Source organism: Crotalus tigris, unplaced genomic scaffold, assembly GCF_016545835.1.
Source record: "Crotalus tigris isolate CLP2741 ecotype Arizona unplaced genomic scaffold, ASM1654583v1 scf7180000024371.1489680, whole genome shotgun sequence".
Taxonomy (NCBI): Eukaryota; Metazoa; Chordata; class Lepidosauria; order Squamata; family Viperidae; genus Crotalus; species Crotalus tigris.
The window spans coordinates 660265-679979 of NW_024100541.1; the positions used below are offsets into that span (position 1 = coordinate 660265).

Below are 19715 nucleotides of genomic sequence, written 5' to 3' on the forward strand. Positions count from 1 at the left end.
TGACCACAATTGAGCCCAAAATTTATATTGCTAAGTGAGACATTTGTTAAGTGAGTTTTGCCCCATTTTACAACCTTTCTTGCCACATTCTAGGCTGCATGAACAGAGAGATAGAGTCAAGATCACGTGAAGGGTTAATACCACTTTACAATGCCTTGGTAAGGCCACACTTGGAATACTGCATCCAGTTTTGGTCACCACGATGTAAAAAAGATATTGAGACTCTAGAAAGAGTGCAGAGAAGAGCAACAAAGATGATTAGGGGACTGGAGGCTAAAACATATAAGGAACGGTTCTGGAATTGGGTATGTCTAGTTTAATGAAGAGAAGGACGAGGGGGGACGTGATAGCAGTGTTCCAATATCTCAGGGGCTGCTCCAAAGAAGAGGGAGTCAAGCTATTCTCCAAAACGCCTGAAGGCAGGACAAGGAGCAACGGGTGGGACCTAATCAAGGAGAGAAGCAAGGAGAAACTTGAAACCTAGAACTAAGGAGAAATTTCCTGACAGTTAGAACAATTAACCAGTGGAACAACCTGCCTCCAGAAGCGGTGAATGCTCCAATACTGGAAGTTTTTAAGAAGAGACTGGACAGCCATTTATCTGAAATGGTACAGTGATTTCTGTCTGAGCAGGGGGCTGGAATAGATGACCTCCAAGGTGCCTTCCAACATTATTATTATTATTATTATTACTACTACTATTACTATTATTACTATTATTATTATTATTATTATTATTAAAGTGAATCACTGCAGTTGTTAAGTTAGTAACCCAATTATTAAGTGAATCTAGCTTCCCCATTGACTTTGCTTGTCAGAAGATCCCAAAAGGGGATCATGTGACCCCGGACCACTACAACCGTCATAAATATGAGTCAGTTGCCAAGCATCTCAATTTTGATCACATGACCATGGGGATGCTGCAACGGTCGTAAGCATGAAAAGTGATCATAAGTCACTTTTTTTCAGTTCGGTTGTAACTTCAAATGGTCACTAAATGAACCGTTGCAAGTCGAGGACTACCTTTATTGCAAGCAATATTTCTTTTGACTCTTCTCTTTGGGGAACATCTGAGAACCATGGCTCCAAGCAAACATTGCTTGGGGGGGCAAGCATCCCTGGAGAAAAGTATTTGAGCATTCTGACCTGAAATGCAAAATTGGAATTCCCAACGAAAGGGGTGAAAATAAAATTAGCTCTTGCCACTGGCTGCTAACAGGCTTGTTTTCTGACGTGCCCTAATGAACCATGCCAAAAAAACAAGGGGACAGGGGAGGAAGCCATGCCCTCTCCTCTTCTCCAACATGGTCTCCCCCCCCAGATGGAGACCAACACTTTTAGCCACAGAGGTCAGCAGGCTGACCGCTTAATGGGGTACATGTCTCCAGCCAAAAAGAGGAATCTTGTTCCTGATCGTTTGCAAGTCTCGCCCTCTGAATAGAATATCTGCTAGCCCCCAAAGGAGAGTAATACCTGCTTTGCATCCAAAACGTGCCATTTTTAAGAGGATCTGATTTAAGTGAATTAAGACCCCCAGACACACCCGCTCATGCACACCCAGAAACACCAACAGGAGAAGGATATTTCTCAGCTCCTTGTTTGGTGCAAGATTAGATAGTCCTTCTTATTACATACTATATTAGCTTTGCTTCCTATTACAAGTCCCGAGGGAGAGCTTGTTGTTTTTACTTAGTTTTTCCGCTGAAGGATCTCATTATCCAACTAAGCAGCAGACTGGAATTGCAATGAGATCGGGGAAAGCGATTTCCCACACAACTCATGAGCAGGGCAGGCACCTTCACGCAGAGTTTGAATGGAGTGTACAATCACGCTCTCTGTGCCTTGAAGAGATCTAGGTTTGGGGCAGAATGGCAGGCTGGGAAGCCCTGAAGGGTCTTTAGGATGATGTTCCTCAACCGTGGTAACTTGGAGATGTGTAGACTTCAACTCCCAGAAGTCCCATGCTGGCTGGGAATTCTGGGAGTTGAAATCTCCATATCTTAAAAGTTGCCAAGGTTGAAAAACACTGCCCTAAAAGAATCACCACGTGGTGTTCCCCAGGTGCAAGAGATTAGTAGTAACTGTGAGAAGGACCTCGGAGTCCTAGTGGACAATCACTTAAATAGGAGCCAGCCATGTGCTGCAGCTGCCAAAAAAGCCAACACAGTGCTAGGCTGCATTAACAGAGGGACAGAATCAAGATCACGTGAAGTGTTAACAGCACTTTACAATGCCTTGGTAAGGCCACACTTAGAATACTGCATCCAGTTTTGGTCACCACGATGTAAAAAAGATGTTGAGACTCTAAAAAGAGTACAGAGAAGAGCAACAAAGAGGATTAGGGGACTGGAGGCTAAAACATATAAGGAACGGTTGCTGGAATTGGATATGTCTAGTTTAATGAAGAAAAGGACGAGGATGATAGCAGTGTTCCAATATCTCAGGGGCTGCCTCAAAGAAGAGGGAGTCAAGCTATTCTCCAAAGCGTCTGAAGGCAGGACAAAAAGCAATGGATGGAAACTTATTAAGGAGGGAAGCAACCTAGAATTAAGGAGAAATTTCCTGACAGTGAGAACAATTAATCAGTGGAACAACTTGCCTCCAGAAGTTGTGAATGCCCCAACACTGGAAGTTTTTAAGAAGAGACTGTACAGCCATTTGTCTGAAATGGTATAGGGTTTCCTGCCTGAGCAGGGGGTTGGACTAGAAGACCTCCAAGGTACCTGTCAACTCCGTTATTCTGTTACATCTCCCAGAATGCTCAGCTAGCAGGGCAAATGTCGCCCAATTCTTATTCTTCATGCCTAACTGCCCCCCCCCGCAAAATGAACCAGAAATGGCCAAATTGTTTATAATGGGAGTAACAGAAATCCTTCCTTTGGATCAAACTCAACTCATGGTGATTTCATGGAATTTTCTTGGCTATTGGATTAAAGTGGTTTGCTGATGTTTTCCTCCAAGATTTCTGTTGGGTGACGGATATGGTCACAAAATGGTTGACCTGATGGGCAACCAGGCACAAAATATCAGGACAACCAGATCCACACATGCTGAGTTCAAGCTAACTACCTAGTAATAGTAATAGTAGTAAAGTTGGAAGGGACCTTGGAGGTCATCTAGTCCAACCCCCTGCTCGGGCAGGAAACCCTATATCATTTCGGACAAATGGCTGTCCAGTCTCTTCTTAAAAACTTCCAGTGTTGGAGCATTTACTGCTTCTGGAGGCAAGCTGTTCCACTGATTAATTGTTCTCACTGTCAGGAAGTTTCTCCTTAGTTCTAGGTTGCTTCTCTCCTTGATTAGTTTCCACCCGTTGCTTCTTGTCCTGCCTTCAGGTGCTTGGAAAATAGCTTAATTCCCTCTTCTTTATGGCAGCCCCTGAGATATTGGAATACTGCTATCATGTCCCCCCTTGTCCTTCTCTTCGTTAAACTAGACATACCCAATTCTCGCAACCGTTCCTTATATGTTTTAGCCTCCAGTCCCCTAATCATCTTTGTTGCTCTTCTCTGTACTAATTATGTTGTGCCTATAATACAAGAATCTGCCCAGACTGCGTCTTGGAAACAAAGAGGTGAGCAGTGGTGGGATTCAAATATGTGAACAACTGGTTCTCTGTGTGGATGCCGCTTCCGGAAGTCCATTCTGGGCCTGGGCAACAAAAAATTAGCTACCTGTTCTGTCGAAGTGGTGCGAACTGGCTGAATCCTACACTGGAAGGAGCTTAGAGAGGGTCATAGCCCTTCTGCAATTGCACAGTGACTCCAGACTAATTCCACCTTTGATCCCTCCTTCATGCCAGGCCTGGTGCTTCCCAAATACAGAAAGTCCTTGACTTACAACCATTCATTTACTGACTGTTTAAAGTTACAATGGCACTGGAAAAAAAGTGACTTCGGATCATTTTTCACACAACCATTGCCGCTTCCTCATGGTCACATGATCAAAATTCAGATGCTTGGCAACTGACTCATATTTATGACGGTTGTGGTCTCCCGGGGTCATGCGATCCCCTTTTGCGACCTTCTGACAATAGAAAATGTGGACTCAATTGTGATCATAAGTTGAGGTCTAATTGTACTCACTGAAGAGAAGGTAAGCCAATCTGCAGATCTTTTCTACCATGCAAAAGACGTTTATGGGGAATAATGGATCTGGAACTTGGGGGAGGTATCTGGAAGGAATTGGTCCTAACAGCATCCCTCAATGCTTACCTGGATGACATTGGATGTGAGAAGGTCTGCATCTGATGGCTATGAGGAAGAAAGCCAACAGCTAACTCTGGTCTCCAGGTTGGCTGGGGAATTCTGGGAATTGAAGTCCACCCATCTTAAAGCTGCTGGAGTTTGATCAAGTGACCATGGGGACGCTGCACGAGGGCAATATTTCCCCATCATAGCTAAGCTCTTGATGTTCACCAAAATCTACCCACTTGACCCAGAGCTGCATGTACAGGAAATCCTTACTTACCTACGACCACAATTGACCCCAAAATTCCCACTGCTAAGCAGGACATTTGATATGTGAAGTTTGCCCCATTTTACTACCTTTCTTCTCACAAGTTTTAGTGAATCACTGCAGTTGTTAATTTAGTTATATATTTGTTCAGTGAATCTGGCTTCTCCGTTGACTTTGCTTGTCGGAAGGTCGCAAAAAGAGATTCCGTGACCCCAGGACGCCAGTTGTCAAGCGTCTGAATTTTGATCACATGACCACAGGGATGTTGCAACAATCATTAAGTGAGAAAAAACAAGCATAAATCCCTTTTTTTCAGTGTTGATATAACTTTGAAAAGTCACTAAATCAATAATTGCATCTCAAGGACTAGCTACATTCTCCACTCTCCAACCATAGGTTTATCCTTCAGAAACTTCTCTTTGAAGGTCACTGAAGTGGGTGGCCGCATAATTTAAAGAATTGTTAGAACAGGAATTCTAAAGAATCTTGTAATTTTGAAAAGGAACCCGTCCATCATTGGAAACTCTACAGTGCCACCTAGTGGAGGAAACAGAACCGGCATCTTCCGATACTTGGGATTTCTGCCCTTCCAGCAGTGACATTTGCAGAACAATCAATATCTCATTATTGGCCATAATCACTACCCAGTTGCTTAGCTTTTGTGGAAGCGGACCTCTATAAGAAACAGTTTCCTTGTCTCCGGTGTGTTTGGCAGACTCTTTGTCCTACAAGTCAGTGTCCTGATTGGCAGGGATCGTTTTACACCCACGCACCCCACTCAAGGTTAGACTGCATTTTTTCCTCTTTTTTTTTTTTGCATCGGATCTCCAAAGGACTTCTTCCTTTAAAAAAAAAAAACACCGAATCATAACTTTAAACCAGGCAGAAACTGGGTGACCTTTTGCTAACTGCTGGAAGGAAACCGCTTGATAAATAAGTAAATAGGTCAGCCTTGGGGTGGTTTTGCTTACAACCTTTTAATTAAAATACTTCAGACTGGAAGGTCACAGTGAATGACAAAAGCCCTTACAATGAGCATGAATGAAACACATGGTGTTTCCTTCCAGGCTGCCTTTAATTCTTCAGGCAAAAAGAATAATTTCCCTGGGACTCTGCATCTTAAAAGGTGACTTACCCCATTCGCTGTCCTTAGCAGACAAAGAGAGGACATACAGATGAAGATCACTTAGATCATGCTCCAAGTATGTTTTGGGCAGTGAAATTAGCAAAAACAAACCAGCTTCCAACAGTTCTCGACTTAACTGTTCATTTAGCAACTTTTAAAAGTTACAATGTAACTGAAAAGAATGACTTACGACCAGTCCTTGCACTTACAACCATTGCCATGTCCCTGTGGTCATGTGATCACAATTCAGGCATTTGGCAGCCAGCATGTATTTACAACAGTTGTAGCATCCCAAGGTCATATCATCGCCAGCTTCCAACAAGCGAAGTCAATGGGGGAAGCTGGATTCACTTAGTGACTGCGTGATGCACTAAAATACTTGATTAGGCTGTTGTTTACTGCTGTTGTTTACTGCTGAATTGGTAGTTCCTTGATTAGGATATTGTTTACTGATTGTTTGCCTGGCGTTAATCCTTGCTTATCTGGGTATTGATTGCTATGACTGTTCTTTTTGGTTTTTGAGCTATTTTGTTGCCTCTTTTGAATGGTGTGTAAAAGAAAGCCTGGATCCATGCCATAAAGGGCTTTAAGAACTGGTGGACTCTCCTTTGCCAAAAATGTTTAAATCAAAGCTTGATGATCAGCTGTTGTGGCTACTGCAATACTCCAGGATCTGGAGTAATCTCTTGCACCTCTTACATTCTGTAGCTGCTTTCTCCAGGTGTATCCATTGGGACCACAAATATCAAGGACAGCAGCCACAGTAAGCAATTAAAGTAAAATAGAGGCATGGCTTCAACCAGTTATGACCAACTTCTTGATTTTTTTCAGCCACCACCAACTCCAGAACTCTTGATTTCTTGTATATGTATTTGGTTCCATTTTCATCTTCTAGGTCCCCACTGCCACACTTTTTAAGTAGGTTGGCTCTGCTTATCCAACACCACCTTAAGAGAATCACTCTGCCTGCAGAAGCCTCCTCCCTGTATCATATCAGATGCCTATGCTCTACCATGAAGAATTAAAATTACTCTTGAGAAATCTTTTTTTCCATGGACTTATGGAGGCTACTTTATACCTGCTAATCTACTAGCTCTAGATAAGAACTACTTATCTGGAAACGCTCTACAGCAGAGGTCCCCAACCTTTTGGACACCAGGGACTGGTTCCGTGGAGAGAGGTTTTTCCATGGACCCGAGGGTGTGTGGTTTTGTGTGCTGCCTGCAACTTGCAGATGGGGCTTTGCTTGTTTGTGTGGCCCGGTTGCTGGCATGCCGTGGCCCAGGACTGGTCCATGGACTGGGGGTTGGGGACCCCTGCTCTACAGCTTCATCCTCGTTGCAAGTCAATGAGCTGAGGTGGCGCAGCAGTTAGAGTGCAGTACTGCAGGCCACTTTAGCTGACTGTGTTCAGCAGGTCAGCGGTTCAAATCTCACCGGCTCAAGGTTGACTCAGCCTTCCATCCTTCCGGGGTAGGTAAAATGAGGACCCAGATTGTTGGGGGCAATGTAAATATATATACACATTGCTTACTGGTGTACACCGCTTAGAGAGTGCTTGCACTTAAAGCGGTATATAAGTCTCATAAATAAAATAAATAAATAAATAAACTCCAAACCAGCATCTGACAGGGGATAGTGTTGGCTGCTTCTTGGTTCCACCAAGAACACAAAGTTATATGAGGATCTTCTTTTACTTTATTATCTACTTAATTCACCATTTTTATAGCCATCTCCAATTAACATAACCCAACCACCCCCAAGATGAATGTCAACAGCTTTCAATTGGTGGAATCAGCCATTCAATGATTTTCCAAATAACACAAAGGAGCTATGTCGACAAATGGGTTGGACAAAGGGATCTGTGGGCATCACCAAGGCTTGTATTGTCTATGAACATTTACCCTCGGATGAAGTGAGGACGTTTAGTTTTTAATCATCCATGGTACAGGCTCACCAGACAGGCGATCCAATGTCGGTAAAGTGGTGTCTAATGTAAGCCAGTCTTATTTTGTGTAAACCTTTGTAACTCAAAACCAGCACTTTGAACTGAGTCCAGTGCACAAATATTGAGAGAGGGGTCCCATGGCTAGGGGTAGACTAGAACCTGTTCCATGTTCAACACCTTAATCTGGCGTTTCTCAACCATGGCAACTTTAAAATGTGGGGACTTCAACTCCCAGAATTCCCCAGCCACCTTTTTTCAGGAAGACCTGAAAAGTCCCTTCCAAATCTGCTATTCTGTATTCTGACTGTCAAGGGTTAGGCCTTTACACTGAGGGAGAAGGTTGAGAGAAATATGGTGCTGGCAGAATAGAAGTCGTCTGCTTTTTAAATTTAAATTAAAAGCAGCTTCCAGATGAGCAACAGCTTTGGGACTTCGACTTATGACCACAACCAGGACCAGACTTCAATAAATAAATAAATTGGTTTTGCTAAGCAAGGCAGTTGTTAAGTGAGTCGTGCCCGATTCTGCAAACTTTTTTGCCACAATTGTAAAGTGAATTATTTAAGAGTTGAAGTCCCCACATCCTAAACATGCCAAGGTTAAGAAACACTAGTTTTGCCTGGCACCATGCTACCTGCAGAAGCATCGTCTCTGCTCATACCAGCTGCCAATGCTCTATAATGAAGAATTAAAATAAAAAGGAGAAATGCACCTCAACTAACCTCAACCCCCTACCACAGGGGGACAGTCTCTTCTTAAAAACTTCCAGTGTTGGAGCATTCACAGTTTCTGGAGGCAGGTTGTTCCACTGATTAAGTGTTCTAACTGTCAGAAAATTTCTTAGTTCTAGGTCGCTTCTCTCCTTGGTTAGTTTCTATCCATTGCTTCTTGTCCTGCCTTCAGGCGCTTTGGAGAATAGCTTGACTCCCTCTTCTTTGTGGCAGCCCCTGAGATATTGGAAGACTGCTATCATGTCCCCCCTCCTCCTTCTCTTCATTAAACTAGACATAACCAATTCCAGCAACTGTTCTTCATATGTTTTAGCCTCCAGTCCCCTAATAATCTTTGTTGCTCTTCTCTGTACTCTTTCTAGACTCTCAACATCTTTTTTACATTGTGGTGACCAAAACTGGATGCAGTATTCCAAGTGTGGCCTTACCAAGGCATTGTAAAGTGGTATTAACACTTCATGTGGTCTTGATTCTATCCCCGTTAATGCAGCCTAGCACTGTGTTGGCTTTTTTGGCAACTGCAGCACACGGCTGGCTCATATTTAAATGATTGTCCACTAGGACTCCGAGGTCCCTCTCACAGTTACTACTATTGAGCAAGGTACCCCCTATACTATACCTGTAAATTTGGTTTTTCTTGCTTAAACGTATGTAGAACCTTACTTTTTTCACCACTGAATTTCATTTTGTTAGATAAGAATAAATGGAACCAGTTCCTTAGCATTTGGATTACTTCACAGGGAACTCATCTCTACTTTAACTGAAGGCTAGAATATCCACTGCAGAAATGTTTCCAGAGAATGATTTTAATAATCAAATCCACTGTTTGTTGAAATGTACACTTTGGGGAACATGACTTGCCCTAAGAAAGTTCTTGTGATTTTTCTGCAGTCCGTTCAAGCATTCCTAACAAGGAGAAAACCAGAACTTTAGGAAGAGTCTTTCTATCAAAGGGTCATGCCGTCAATAAAAACTGGTTTAAACAGAATCACATAGTTTTTAGGAGGGAAAGGGTTCTTCCATTGGCTTTTCGCTGGGCTCTGTTTTTGGCTCCGGATTTTCTGTGCCGTCCTCCTTGTCCTGCAATAGGCCTTGAAGCTCTAATACAGGCATGGTTGATGGAGGCCTTGGAGCAACCTGTTGGATAAAAGCAGAGGAATCGCACAATGTGCAAAAGTGAAACCAGAAACTGAATCTTTCCAGATCAAAGTAACACAGCTTTAGTTCCCAATCAGGTTGCGGTTAACGTCAGGGGTCAAACCAGCCAATTATCATCCTTTCTTCTACACCCAAGGGAGTCAAAAAGTAATATCAATAAGATGTCAATGTCAAAAAGGGAAAGGGCAATACAGTCCTCAATTTACGACCACAATTGAGCCCAAAACGGTTGTATGTGAAAAACGGTCACAGGTCACTTTTTTTCAGTGCTACTGTCACTTCGAACAGTCAGTAAATGAACTGTTGTAAGTCAAGTACTACCTGTAGTTGGTATTCTGAGAGCAAACAGCAGGTGTGTATATCCTAATCTGGCTGGCAGGCAAAGGCACAACTCTATCCATATAAGCAGTGTAGGATAGATGGTTTTAGCAAATTGAGATCAGGACTCCTGATCCAGATTGCTCCCAAGGAGGATTGAGCTGGACACAGCTGTTTGCACAAGGTTAACTTGCTGTAGCTCAGTGTTTCTCAACCTTGACAATTTTAAGGCACGTGGACGTCAACTCCCAGAATTCCACAGCCAGCATTGCTGGCTGTGGAATTCTGGGAGTTGAAGTCCACGTGCCTTAAAATTGTCAAGGTTGAGAAACACTGCTCTAGCTGACTCTTGTGTCTGCAGGCCAACAAAGATCAACCTTAGCGCCTCAGTTCTTCCTCCTTCGGAAAGCCAACCTTGTAATCTTACAATGCTCTGGAATTGGACTTATTTGTGGTACGTGCCTATGTAGTGATTCACTGGAGGAATTTCCGTTTGATAAAGAAAGCAAATGCGGGCAGAGAGCTTTGGCCTAATACAGTGTTTCTCAACCTTGGCAACTTTTAAGACGGGTGGACTTCAACTCCCAGAATTCCCCAGCCAGCTTTGCTGTCTGACTGACAATTGAAAACAGCATAACAGCTTCTCCCATTCCCCCAAAACTGCTGCACCTAGACTTGAATGGAAAGATACTGTTGGGAGAGGCAAATGTCATGCAAAACAGTTGCATCAGCAGTGAAAGACAAGAAAGAAGGCTCTCCAGTTGCCACTTTCATGGATAGGTGATTGAAGGCAAAAGGAGAAAGGGACAGCAGAGAATGAAATGGTTAGGTCAGGGGTAGGCAACCTTGGCTCTTTTATACTCGTGGACTTCAACTCCCAGAATTCCTGAGCCAGCATGGCTCAGCATGGCAAGCTCTCCCTTTCCCCTCAGCATAGCTGGCTCAGGAATTCTGGGAGTTGAAGTTCACGAGTCATAAAAGAGACAAGGTTGCCTACCCCTGGGTTAGACAGTGCTTTCGATGCAATGAACCTGCTCTGTCTCCTCCCTGCCTATGTCTTATCAACGAAGAACGAGGTGTACCACAAGGCGGCTACAATATCACCCATCCTTTTCTCAGCCTGCCTTGAAGAAGTATTTTGCAAGCTAGCCTGGGCAAAAGATGGAATTAAAATCAATTTCAATCACTTAAGATTTGCAGATGATGTTGTTCGCTTCTCACAAGACCCAAAAGAGCTACAAAGACTCATACAAAAGCAGGAGAACCATTTGGCTTAAAAATAAACCTGAAAAAGAGCCAGGTTATGTTTAATAAATTCACCAAAGAAAGAAAAAAAATTCCGTATCTGGAGAAAAACTATACATAGTAGGCCAGGGGTCCCCAAACTCCAGTCCGTGGACTGGCAGCGGGCCACGGCATGCCAGAAACCGGTCTGCTCAAACAAACGAAGCCTCATCTGTGGGAGCACACAAAACCACGCCCTCTCCGGTCCACAGAAAAACCTCTCTCCACGGAACCGGTTCCTGGTGCCCAAAAGGTTGGGGACCTCTGTAGTAGACCACTACATATATCATGGCCAATGGATCTCAATGGAAGGTGATACAATAAAGGAAATTGAACGGCGTGTTAAATGTGGTTGGCAGACAATAGACAAGCTAAGCATAATTTTCAAGACCCCCCCCCCCCGTGCCTGAAACGTTTTCGATCCCCGTGTGCTACCTGCTCTAACATATGCCGGTTAAACACGGACACTAACCTCATTAGAGAACAAGCAGAAGTGTAGGATATCATCAAGAGAGTAAAAGAACTGAAATGGAAATGGACTGGTTACATAGCAAGAAGAACTGATGGCAGGTGGAGTAAGGCAGGCATAGAATGGATCCCCCTTGATAAAAAGCATCCACGAAAGAAATCTAGAACAAGATGGATTGAGGACGTCAGCAAGTATTGCGGGCCCAGTTGGCAAAAGGGAGCCCAGGACCATATGGGCTGGAAACATGCTGAAGAGGCCTTCATCCTGCAGTGGGTAGACAATGGCTAAAATGATGATGATGATGATGATGATGATGATGATGATGATTAGAATTGGGTATGTCTAGTTTAATGAAGAGAAGGACGAGGGGAGATATGATAGCAGTTTTCCAATATCTCAGGGGTTGCCACAAAGAAGAGGGAGCCAAGCTATTTTCCAAAGTACCTGATGGAAGGACAAGAAGCAATGGATGGAAACTAACCAAAGAGAGAAGCAACCTAGAACTAAGGAGAAACTTCCTGACAGTGAGAACAATTAACCAGTGGAACAACCTGCCTCCAGAAGCGGTGAATGCTCCAACACTGGAAATTTTTAAGAAGAGACTGGACAGCCATTTGTCCGAAATGGTATAGGGTTTCCTGCTTGAGCAGGGGGTTGAACTGGATGACCTCCAAGGTCCCTTCCAACTTTATTATGGATCATCGCACAGTCAGCCAGATGTTCAGACTGGATTTGGCATTTTGTCTACCTATTGAGTCCTTACCCAGGACCTGAGATAGGCAAATGTGAATGTTTTATGGTATTACAGATATTGTCGCAGGATGGAAGCAGTTCCTAGTAAGGCCGCCTTTTGCAATTGACTAATGGCAAATTTATTTATTATTATTGATCATCGCACAGTCAGCCAGATGTTCAGACTGGATTTGGCATTATTATTATTATTATTATTATTATTATTATTATTATTATTATTATTAAGGAACGGCTGCTGGAATTGGGTATGTCTAGTTTAATGAAGAGAAGGACGAGAGGGGACAGGATAGCAGTCTTCCAATATCTCAGGGGCTGCCCCAAAGAAGAGGGAGTCAACCTATTCTCCGAAGCACCTGAAGGCAGGACAAGAAGCAACGGATGGAAACTAATCAAGGAGAGAAGCAACCTAGAACTAAGGAGAAACTTCCTGACAGTTAGAACAATTAACCAGTGGAACAGCCTGCCTCCAGAACTGGTGAATGCTCCAACACTGGAAGTTTTAAAGAAGAAACTGGACAGCCATTTGTCCGAAATGATATAGGTTTCCTGCCAGAGCAGTGGGTTGGACTTGATGACCTCCAAGGTCCCTTCCAACTTTATTATTATTATTATTATTATTATTATTATTATTATTATTATTATTATTATTATTAATGGAGGAAATAATGTTGAATAATTCAAAATGCTGTCATCGTTTGTAATTCATCCTCACCTAATGTTTTCTATTATAGGTTCCCTGTGTTATGAGGTCCAGGGTATTGTCAATACTGAAGGCAATGCTAGAATGATTTATTTTGCAAAATGACAGTATCCACCCCCTTTTTAATTAAAGGATTTGCTTATTCTGGAAGATAAGGATAATTAATCTGGATCTGTCTCTTATCCAGTAACAACTTTGGTATTAACCCTTATGCAGATTAGTGAGACTTGGCTGAAAATACCACTTTATGGATCAATTTAGACAGGCACAAGGCCTTCTATGCTGAATCTTCAAAATTTAACTCCTTATACTCCTTCCAGAAAATGTCAAGTTTTCAAGGTTTTTATTTATTTAGCATATGGCAATTGCTGGAATTGAGTATGTCTAGTTTAATGAAGATAAGAATGAGAGGTGACATGATAGCAGTGTTCCAATATCTCAGGCGTTGCCATAAAGAAATAGGAGTCAAGCAATTTTCTAAAGCGCCTGAAGGCAGGACAAGAAGCAACGGATGGAAACTAACCAAGGAGAGAAGCAACCTAGAACTAAGGAGAAACTTCCTGACAGTTAGAACAATTAACCAGTGGAACAACCTGCCTCCAGAAGCGATGAATGCTCCAACACTGGAAGTTTTTAAGAAGAGACTGGACAGCCATTTGTCTGAAATGGTATAGGGTTTCCTGCCTTAGCAGGGGGTTGGACTAGATGACCTCCAAGGTCCCTTCCAACATCATCATCATTATCATCATCATCATCATTGATCATCGCACAGTCAGCCAGATGTTCAGACTGGATTTGGCATTTTTGTCTACCTATGGAGTCCTTCCCAAGGACCTGGGATAGGCAGATGTGGATGTTTGATGTTATTACAGATATCATCGCAGGATGGAAGCAGTTCCTAGTAAGGCCACCTTTTGCAATTGACTAATGGCGAATTTGTCAATGCCAATGGTGTTCAAGTGGTGCTCCAGTTGTTTTGGGATTGCACCCAAGGTGCCTATTACTACTACTACTACTACTACTACTACTACTACTACTACTACTACTACTACTAATTATTATTATTATTATCGATCATCACACAGTCAGCCAGATGTTCAGACTGGATTTGGCATTTTGTCTACCTATCGAGTCCTTACCCAGGACCTGGGATAGGCAGATGTGGATGTTTGATGGTATTACAGATATCGTCGCAGGATGGAAGCAGTTCCTAATAAGGCCGCCTTTTGCAATTGACTAATAGTGAATTTGTCAATGCCAATTGTGTTCAAGTGGTGCTCCAGTTGTTTTGGGATTGCACCCAAGGCGCCTATGACTATTGGTACTACCCTTGCTTCCTTTTGCCACAGTCTTTACTATTATTATTATTATTATTATTATTATTATTATTATTACTACTACTACTACTACTACTACTACTACTACTACTACTACTACTACTATTATATAAGCCAGGAGTCTAAAATGCTAATGCAGAGTACTTTGGCTGCCTAAAACCGCTAGCCCTGTTTTGGTTCATGCTCACACGCTTTCCAAGGGGCGTCTCAGGGGGTGAGCCAGTTCCACCTCATAAAAGAAGACAAGCTGCTTTCCTGCAGTGTCACCCGGTGCCCTCTCCCTCCTCCGAAGCCTTCTGGCAAACAGGCATTGCAACCGGGAAGGTTCAGTGCCTGCAGGATTCTAACTCTCAACACAAAGCGCTGGCTTGTCTCCTCAACAAAGTGGTACCTACATATCTATCGCATATAGTATGCTTTCAAGCTGCTAGGTGGGCAGGAGCTGAGGTAAGTGACGGGAGCTCACCCTGCCATGCAGTGCTAGGACTCAGACCGCTGAAGCAAAGATCATCTCCAGCATCATTGAGCAACTCAGCCACCAGGCCTCTTCATTTTCATGTTAAAAGATTTCTACTAAAACTTGGTTACCATATTTCTGGTTTAATTACTATGCCACACTTATTTATGACAGCTGCACACCCTGCATTCCAATGTGATACCAAAAAAAATGGCATTTGCTTCTGGATACTTACTTTTTTGCCCTTTCTTGATAAAACCAGGCCCTCTGCCAAAAGCGCTTTCCCTGTTTCTGCAAATAATAGGTCTTCGTCCATTTCTCCCTCCTTGTTCTTCAATTCATTGTATTTCTCAACGAACCTGGAATTCCAAGAGGAAAGATCATAATTTCCAGTCCATGAACTTGGAAGAAAAAAAAATCCTTAGGGGAGAGTTTATTCACTTACCTTTGACAGGGAGATTTATAATTTGATCTTGCCAGTTCAAATATACCTGAACCAGCTCCATAGACTTCATAAAATTTCCTAATGAATTAGATAAGAAATTTCAATTTAGAACTTATCTCCAGGTAGACAAAGAATATTGCTGTACTAATATTTATTTATTAGGTAGATTGATATAGTATCCAGCTCAAATACATGTCTCTGGGTGGCTAATACATATTACTTAGCTCTAATAGTGCTGTATTTCTTCTCCTGCCTTGAGAAATGAACAGGCTTCTTGCAAATTGTATTATTCAGCTGAAGTCTTAGTCTAATTTAGGGTTGGTGAAACTATCATTTTTCCTGCAGGAGGTGGTGATGCCATCTTATTATCCAAGAAAGCAAAGGATTTCAGTATTTTTTTTTTCTTTTTTAAAAAAGGGGTTGTTTACAGATGGCTGTCAAGCATCTATTTATATTTATTTTGACTCCCCCCCCCCAGAAATTTGTGAGAAATTACACACTACCATTTAGTAATTTTCTGCTTCAGTGTAACAGGAAAAACTTGGGAGACTTAAGAAGCAGCAAAACAAGAATAACATATCAGCTATAGTCCCTCTCTGCCATTAGATCTGTAACATCACAAGGGGAAGCAGATTACTTACACCTTAAAAATACAAGCAGTCCTCGACTTACCACTGTTCGAAGTTACGACGGACTTATCTTGGAGCTATTTATGATCTGGTTCTGAAGTTCCAACAGTCATGCCCCCCCCCTGCAGTCACATGACTGAACTCCAGGCACTTAGCAACATAGCCAGATTCACAGCATCCCATGGTCACATTTTTACAATGATTTTGCTGAAAACCAGCACTAACTTCCAGTTTTCGCAAATCTATGCCCATAACAAATGATGGTTTCACTTAACAACCGTGGCATTTGCCATAAAAGGTCACAACTTACAACCAGTTGACAGTCATATGCCAAGGACTATATTTGTCATTTCCTGTGGCATTCTCCAAGCCATCTTAGCAACAAGTGACAACCTTTGTGTGCAAGACGTTGCACAATAACATCCCTACCACTTCAAACTGCAAGGAGGGGAGAAGGAACGATGCCTTAGATCTGAAAAACTATTGTTGTTTATAACAGGGGTCTCCAACCCCCAATCCGTGGACCAGTACCGGGCCACAGCATGCCAGCAACCAGGCTGCACAAACAAGCAAAACACCATCTGTGAGATGCAGGCAGCACACAAAACCATACACTTTCCAGTCCGCGGAAAAACCTCTCTCCATGGAACCGGCCCCCGATGCCCAAAAGGTTGTGAACCTCTGGTTTATAACATGTTTATGCTGACTTATATCTAAAGGGGAATTGAAAGAAAGGAATAAAAAGTCTGTCTAAAAATTACACCCATAACACCTGTGAAACAGGTGACAATGAGAACTAATGATTGTTTAGTTTGCTCAATAAGCTTCCAAGTCTCAGTTAAATCTCAATTGTTATTCAAACTTCTAATCGCTACACAATCGTTATCAGCAATAATTGATAAGATGGAGGCTGTATAAACTAGGAGTATGACTCTATAGAGGGCTAAAAATGCCAGTCTAGTATAATGGTGAAGGTGCTGGTTTAGAAACCAAGAGACCTTGGCCTCTTGGCCTCCTGTAAGCCAGCTGGGTGAATTTGAACCAGTCAGTCTGCAACTTGAGACTTCCTGCCAGCTTCCCCTTTGAATTTGCTTCTCAGAAGCCAGTGGTGAAGATTACAAATGGCGATCACATAGCCATAGGACATTGCAATCATCCTATATATGTAACAGTTGCCAAGTGCCTGATTTGCGGTCATATGATCACAGGTATGCTACAATGGCTGCCTCTTCATAAATCTCCTTTGTTTAGTGCCCTTTGACTCTGAAAAGTTGCTGAACAAGCAGTCAGTTAGCGAGGACTACCTGTAAAGTAATGGGAAGAGAGGGGAAACAAAGAGGGAAAAGAAAGGAGTGACTCTTACGCTCGGATCTGATCCTCCGGGTATAGAATGGGGGGCACTGTATCTTTTATCTTTCCCACCAACGGGCGAATATTGCGATAAGTGGGCTCCCGCAAGGGAGGGAAAGCAGCGTAAACATCATACCAGATAGGTTTCTGGGATTCACGAATTGCTCCAGACCGGAGCAAGTTCTGCACCCTGCAAGTAAAGAGTAGGAAGTCAATTTGTATAAGGAGGAAAAGAAAAAAAACCTTTTGCAATAGTGGCGAATATCTGTAGCTCGGGTGTAGGATGAGGATGAAGATTTATTCTCCGAGCTTGTAGGTTGGTTTCTGAATGTTTCGTTAGCAGGCTAGGTAACATGTTCAAAAGACTTTAGGGGATGTCAGTGTTCTTCGGTTTATAAGGGCTTCAGGTGTGGGTGTGTCAAGTGAGGGTCTGTGATGGGTCTTGTGACAGGGAGGTTACATCAGGTCAGGGTCATTGGATAGGTGAGGGCTTGTGTGTGTTGGTTGAGGGTTGGTGCCGCCTCTGGTTGGCTGTGCGGTTGATTTGGATTCTGAGGGGTTTGAAGGCTGGTTGTAGGTCAATGTGTCTGTTGATGGAATTGCTTGTGGAGTGCCAGGCTTCAATGAATTCACAAGCATTTTTGTGTTGCTCCAATCAAACTGGTGCTGTTTGGTGTCGGTGTGGGTAGAGATTAAGGATTTGGGATTGTGGTGTTTGACTGCCAGCCGGTGCTCGTGGATCCTAGTTTTTAACTGACGTGATGATTGTCCCACGTAGAATTCGTTGCAATGGTTACAGTAGATTTTGTAGATCACCTTGTTTCTTTCATCCTTCTGTATCTTATATATGGTTCTGAATAATTCCTGGGGAAGTGTGGCTGTGGGTTTGTGGGCTATTGCTATTCAAAAGGAGTGCTGGAAATTACAGCCAGAATTCTCCAACCCCTAGGAATAGCAATAGCCTACAAACCCACAGCCACACTCCACCAGGAATTATCCACAAGAACACTGACATGGACATCCCCTAAATTCTGCTGAAGATGTTACCTAGCCTGGTAACAAAAAATTCAGAAACCAACCCACAAGCTCGGAGAATGAACCTTCACCCTAAAAAAACCCCCATATTATTACTATCATATTAGTTATTATTAATAACATTCATATTTTATGTGTTCATCTTATTAAAATATATTAGGGCTGCCTAATGCAGAAGATACTGGCCAGCTATATAGTGCCTTTAATAAAATAAATGAATATAGAGGCAATATTTATATATTAGTCAAATTAACACTACTGATATTTTATGGGTTTATTTTATTAAATTTTGTAAAGCCAGCCACTCCAGAAGAGAACAGCCAGCCATAATTAAATACAATAAAATAAATAGATAAAATATAAAACATCGTCCTTTTCATTAAAGGGGCGGGTTACAATGTTAGGATATTTCCTAGGCCAGCACTTGGCAGTTCCTTTAGAGAAGGACCACGCGAACTAAACTGCCTCTGGAACTGGAGGTTCGACCACTTTCGGGTTTGCAAATATCCGTCCTGCCCCCAAGAGATCCGCAACTCTTTGTGCCTTCCAGGGATTCCCCAGGCTTTGGCCGCCCAAGCATTGTATTTCTGCAGGGAAAACATTTATCGCAAATTTCTAGACTTTTTTTTAATTAACTGCCCCAAAGCGGCCACGCTTTCATTTCCCTGCTTTGGAACTCCCTAGTATACATTTTACGACTGCCGCTCTTCACAAGCTCTAACACAGAATGCAGGAGGGAGGGGGAGAAAACCCAAAGACCCACCGGGTAAAGATTGTTCCCAACTTCTCCAACCGGCTCTCCGCCATTGCGTCTTAAACTAGGCCTAACTAGGCCTCTCTTGGCAACTGAAAGCGGTCCTTAGCAACCTCGGGTCACGGAAACGGAAACCAAGAGATCTCGCGAGACTAGAACCTCCGAGACCCGCATGATAGTGGCAAGCCGATACGGGAGCAATAGAGATTACAAAGGCAGACAGAAGCAATCGATGAAGGAGTAGCGTTGGAGGAAGGCTAGGACTGGCTTCATGGAAGAAGCGAAATAATCAAAAGTGAAAAATAATTTAGTTTCTCTTGTGAGCTCTGCCCGGAACTGATCTGCGAGGCAAAGTCTTACCTGTGGAATCTAGGGCTTACAATGCACCATTCCTATTAATTATTATTTGGAATAGAGCACCTGGATTCATGCAGAATGCAAAGCCAAAACGTGGTTTGCTTGAATGTGCAGTGTGTAGTTTCAAAATTAAATAGTAAGAGATTCTTTGGCTCAGTTTTCCACTGTAAAGGCAATGTTTCCCAACTGTGGTGACTTTACGATGTGTGCACTTTTAACTTCCAGAATTCCTCAATGATTGGGGAATTCTGGAAGTTGAAATTTACACACCTTAAAATCACCAAGGTGGAGAAACACTGCACACTGTTTAACTATTGTTTATAAAATGAATAATGGTTGAGTTCACATCTTAACATCTTTCTGAACATAATGTGGCATGTTTCGTTTGGTGAGAATTCAGTCATTTT

General features: G+C 42.7%; 1 protein-coding gene across 3 annotated transcripts; it reads right to left on the reverse strand.

Moving 5' to 3' along the window:
* Positions 1 to 9050: 9050 nt before the first annotated feature.
* Positions 9051 to 19109, reverse strand: MRPS23 (mitochondrial ribosomal protein S23). Of its 3 annotated transcripts, none has more exons than XM_039328147.1 (6): positions 18961 to 19109; positions 17176 to 17352; positions 15184 to 15261; positions 14974 to 15097; positions 11495 to 11545; positions 9051 to 9399 (listed from the first exon to the last, which is right to left on the reverse strand). In XM_039328147.1, exons 1-6 carry the CDS (start codon positions 19002 to 19004, stop codon positions 9262 to 9264), a joined length of 612 nt encoding a protein of 203 aa, XP_039184081.1. In that variant the 5' UTR covers positions 19005 to 19109; the 3' UTR covers positions 9051 to 9261. The 3 variants fall into 3 exon arrangements, with proteins under 3 accessions (XP_039184081.1, XP_039184082.1, XP_039184083.1); XM_039328149.1 differs by having other exon boundaries at positions 9262 to 9399; positions 11495 to 11651; XM_039328148.1 differs by lacking the exon at positions 11495 to 11545.
* Between the last annotated feature and the right edge of the window lie 606 nt (positions 19110 to 19715).

Coding starts and splice junctions, on each gene's coding strand:
- MRPS23 (XM_039328147.1), bottom strand. CDS start 19,004: ATGGCGGAGAGCCGGTTGGAGAAGTTGGGAACAATCTTTACCCG. Junction 11,546..14,973: donor TATCAAGAAAGGGCAAAAAA/GTAAGTATCCAG, acceptor TTTCCATTTCAG/TTCTTTTACTCTCTTGATGA. Junction 9,400..11,494: donor TCTGCTTGTTCTCTAATGAG/GTTAGTGTCCGT, acceptor TTTATCCAACAG/GTTGCTCCAAGGCCTCCATC.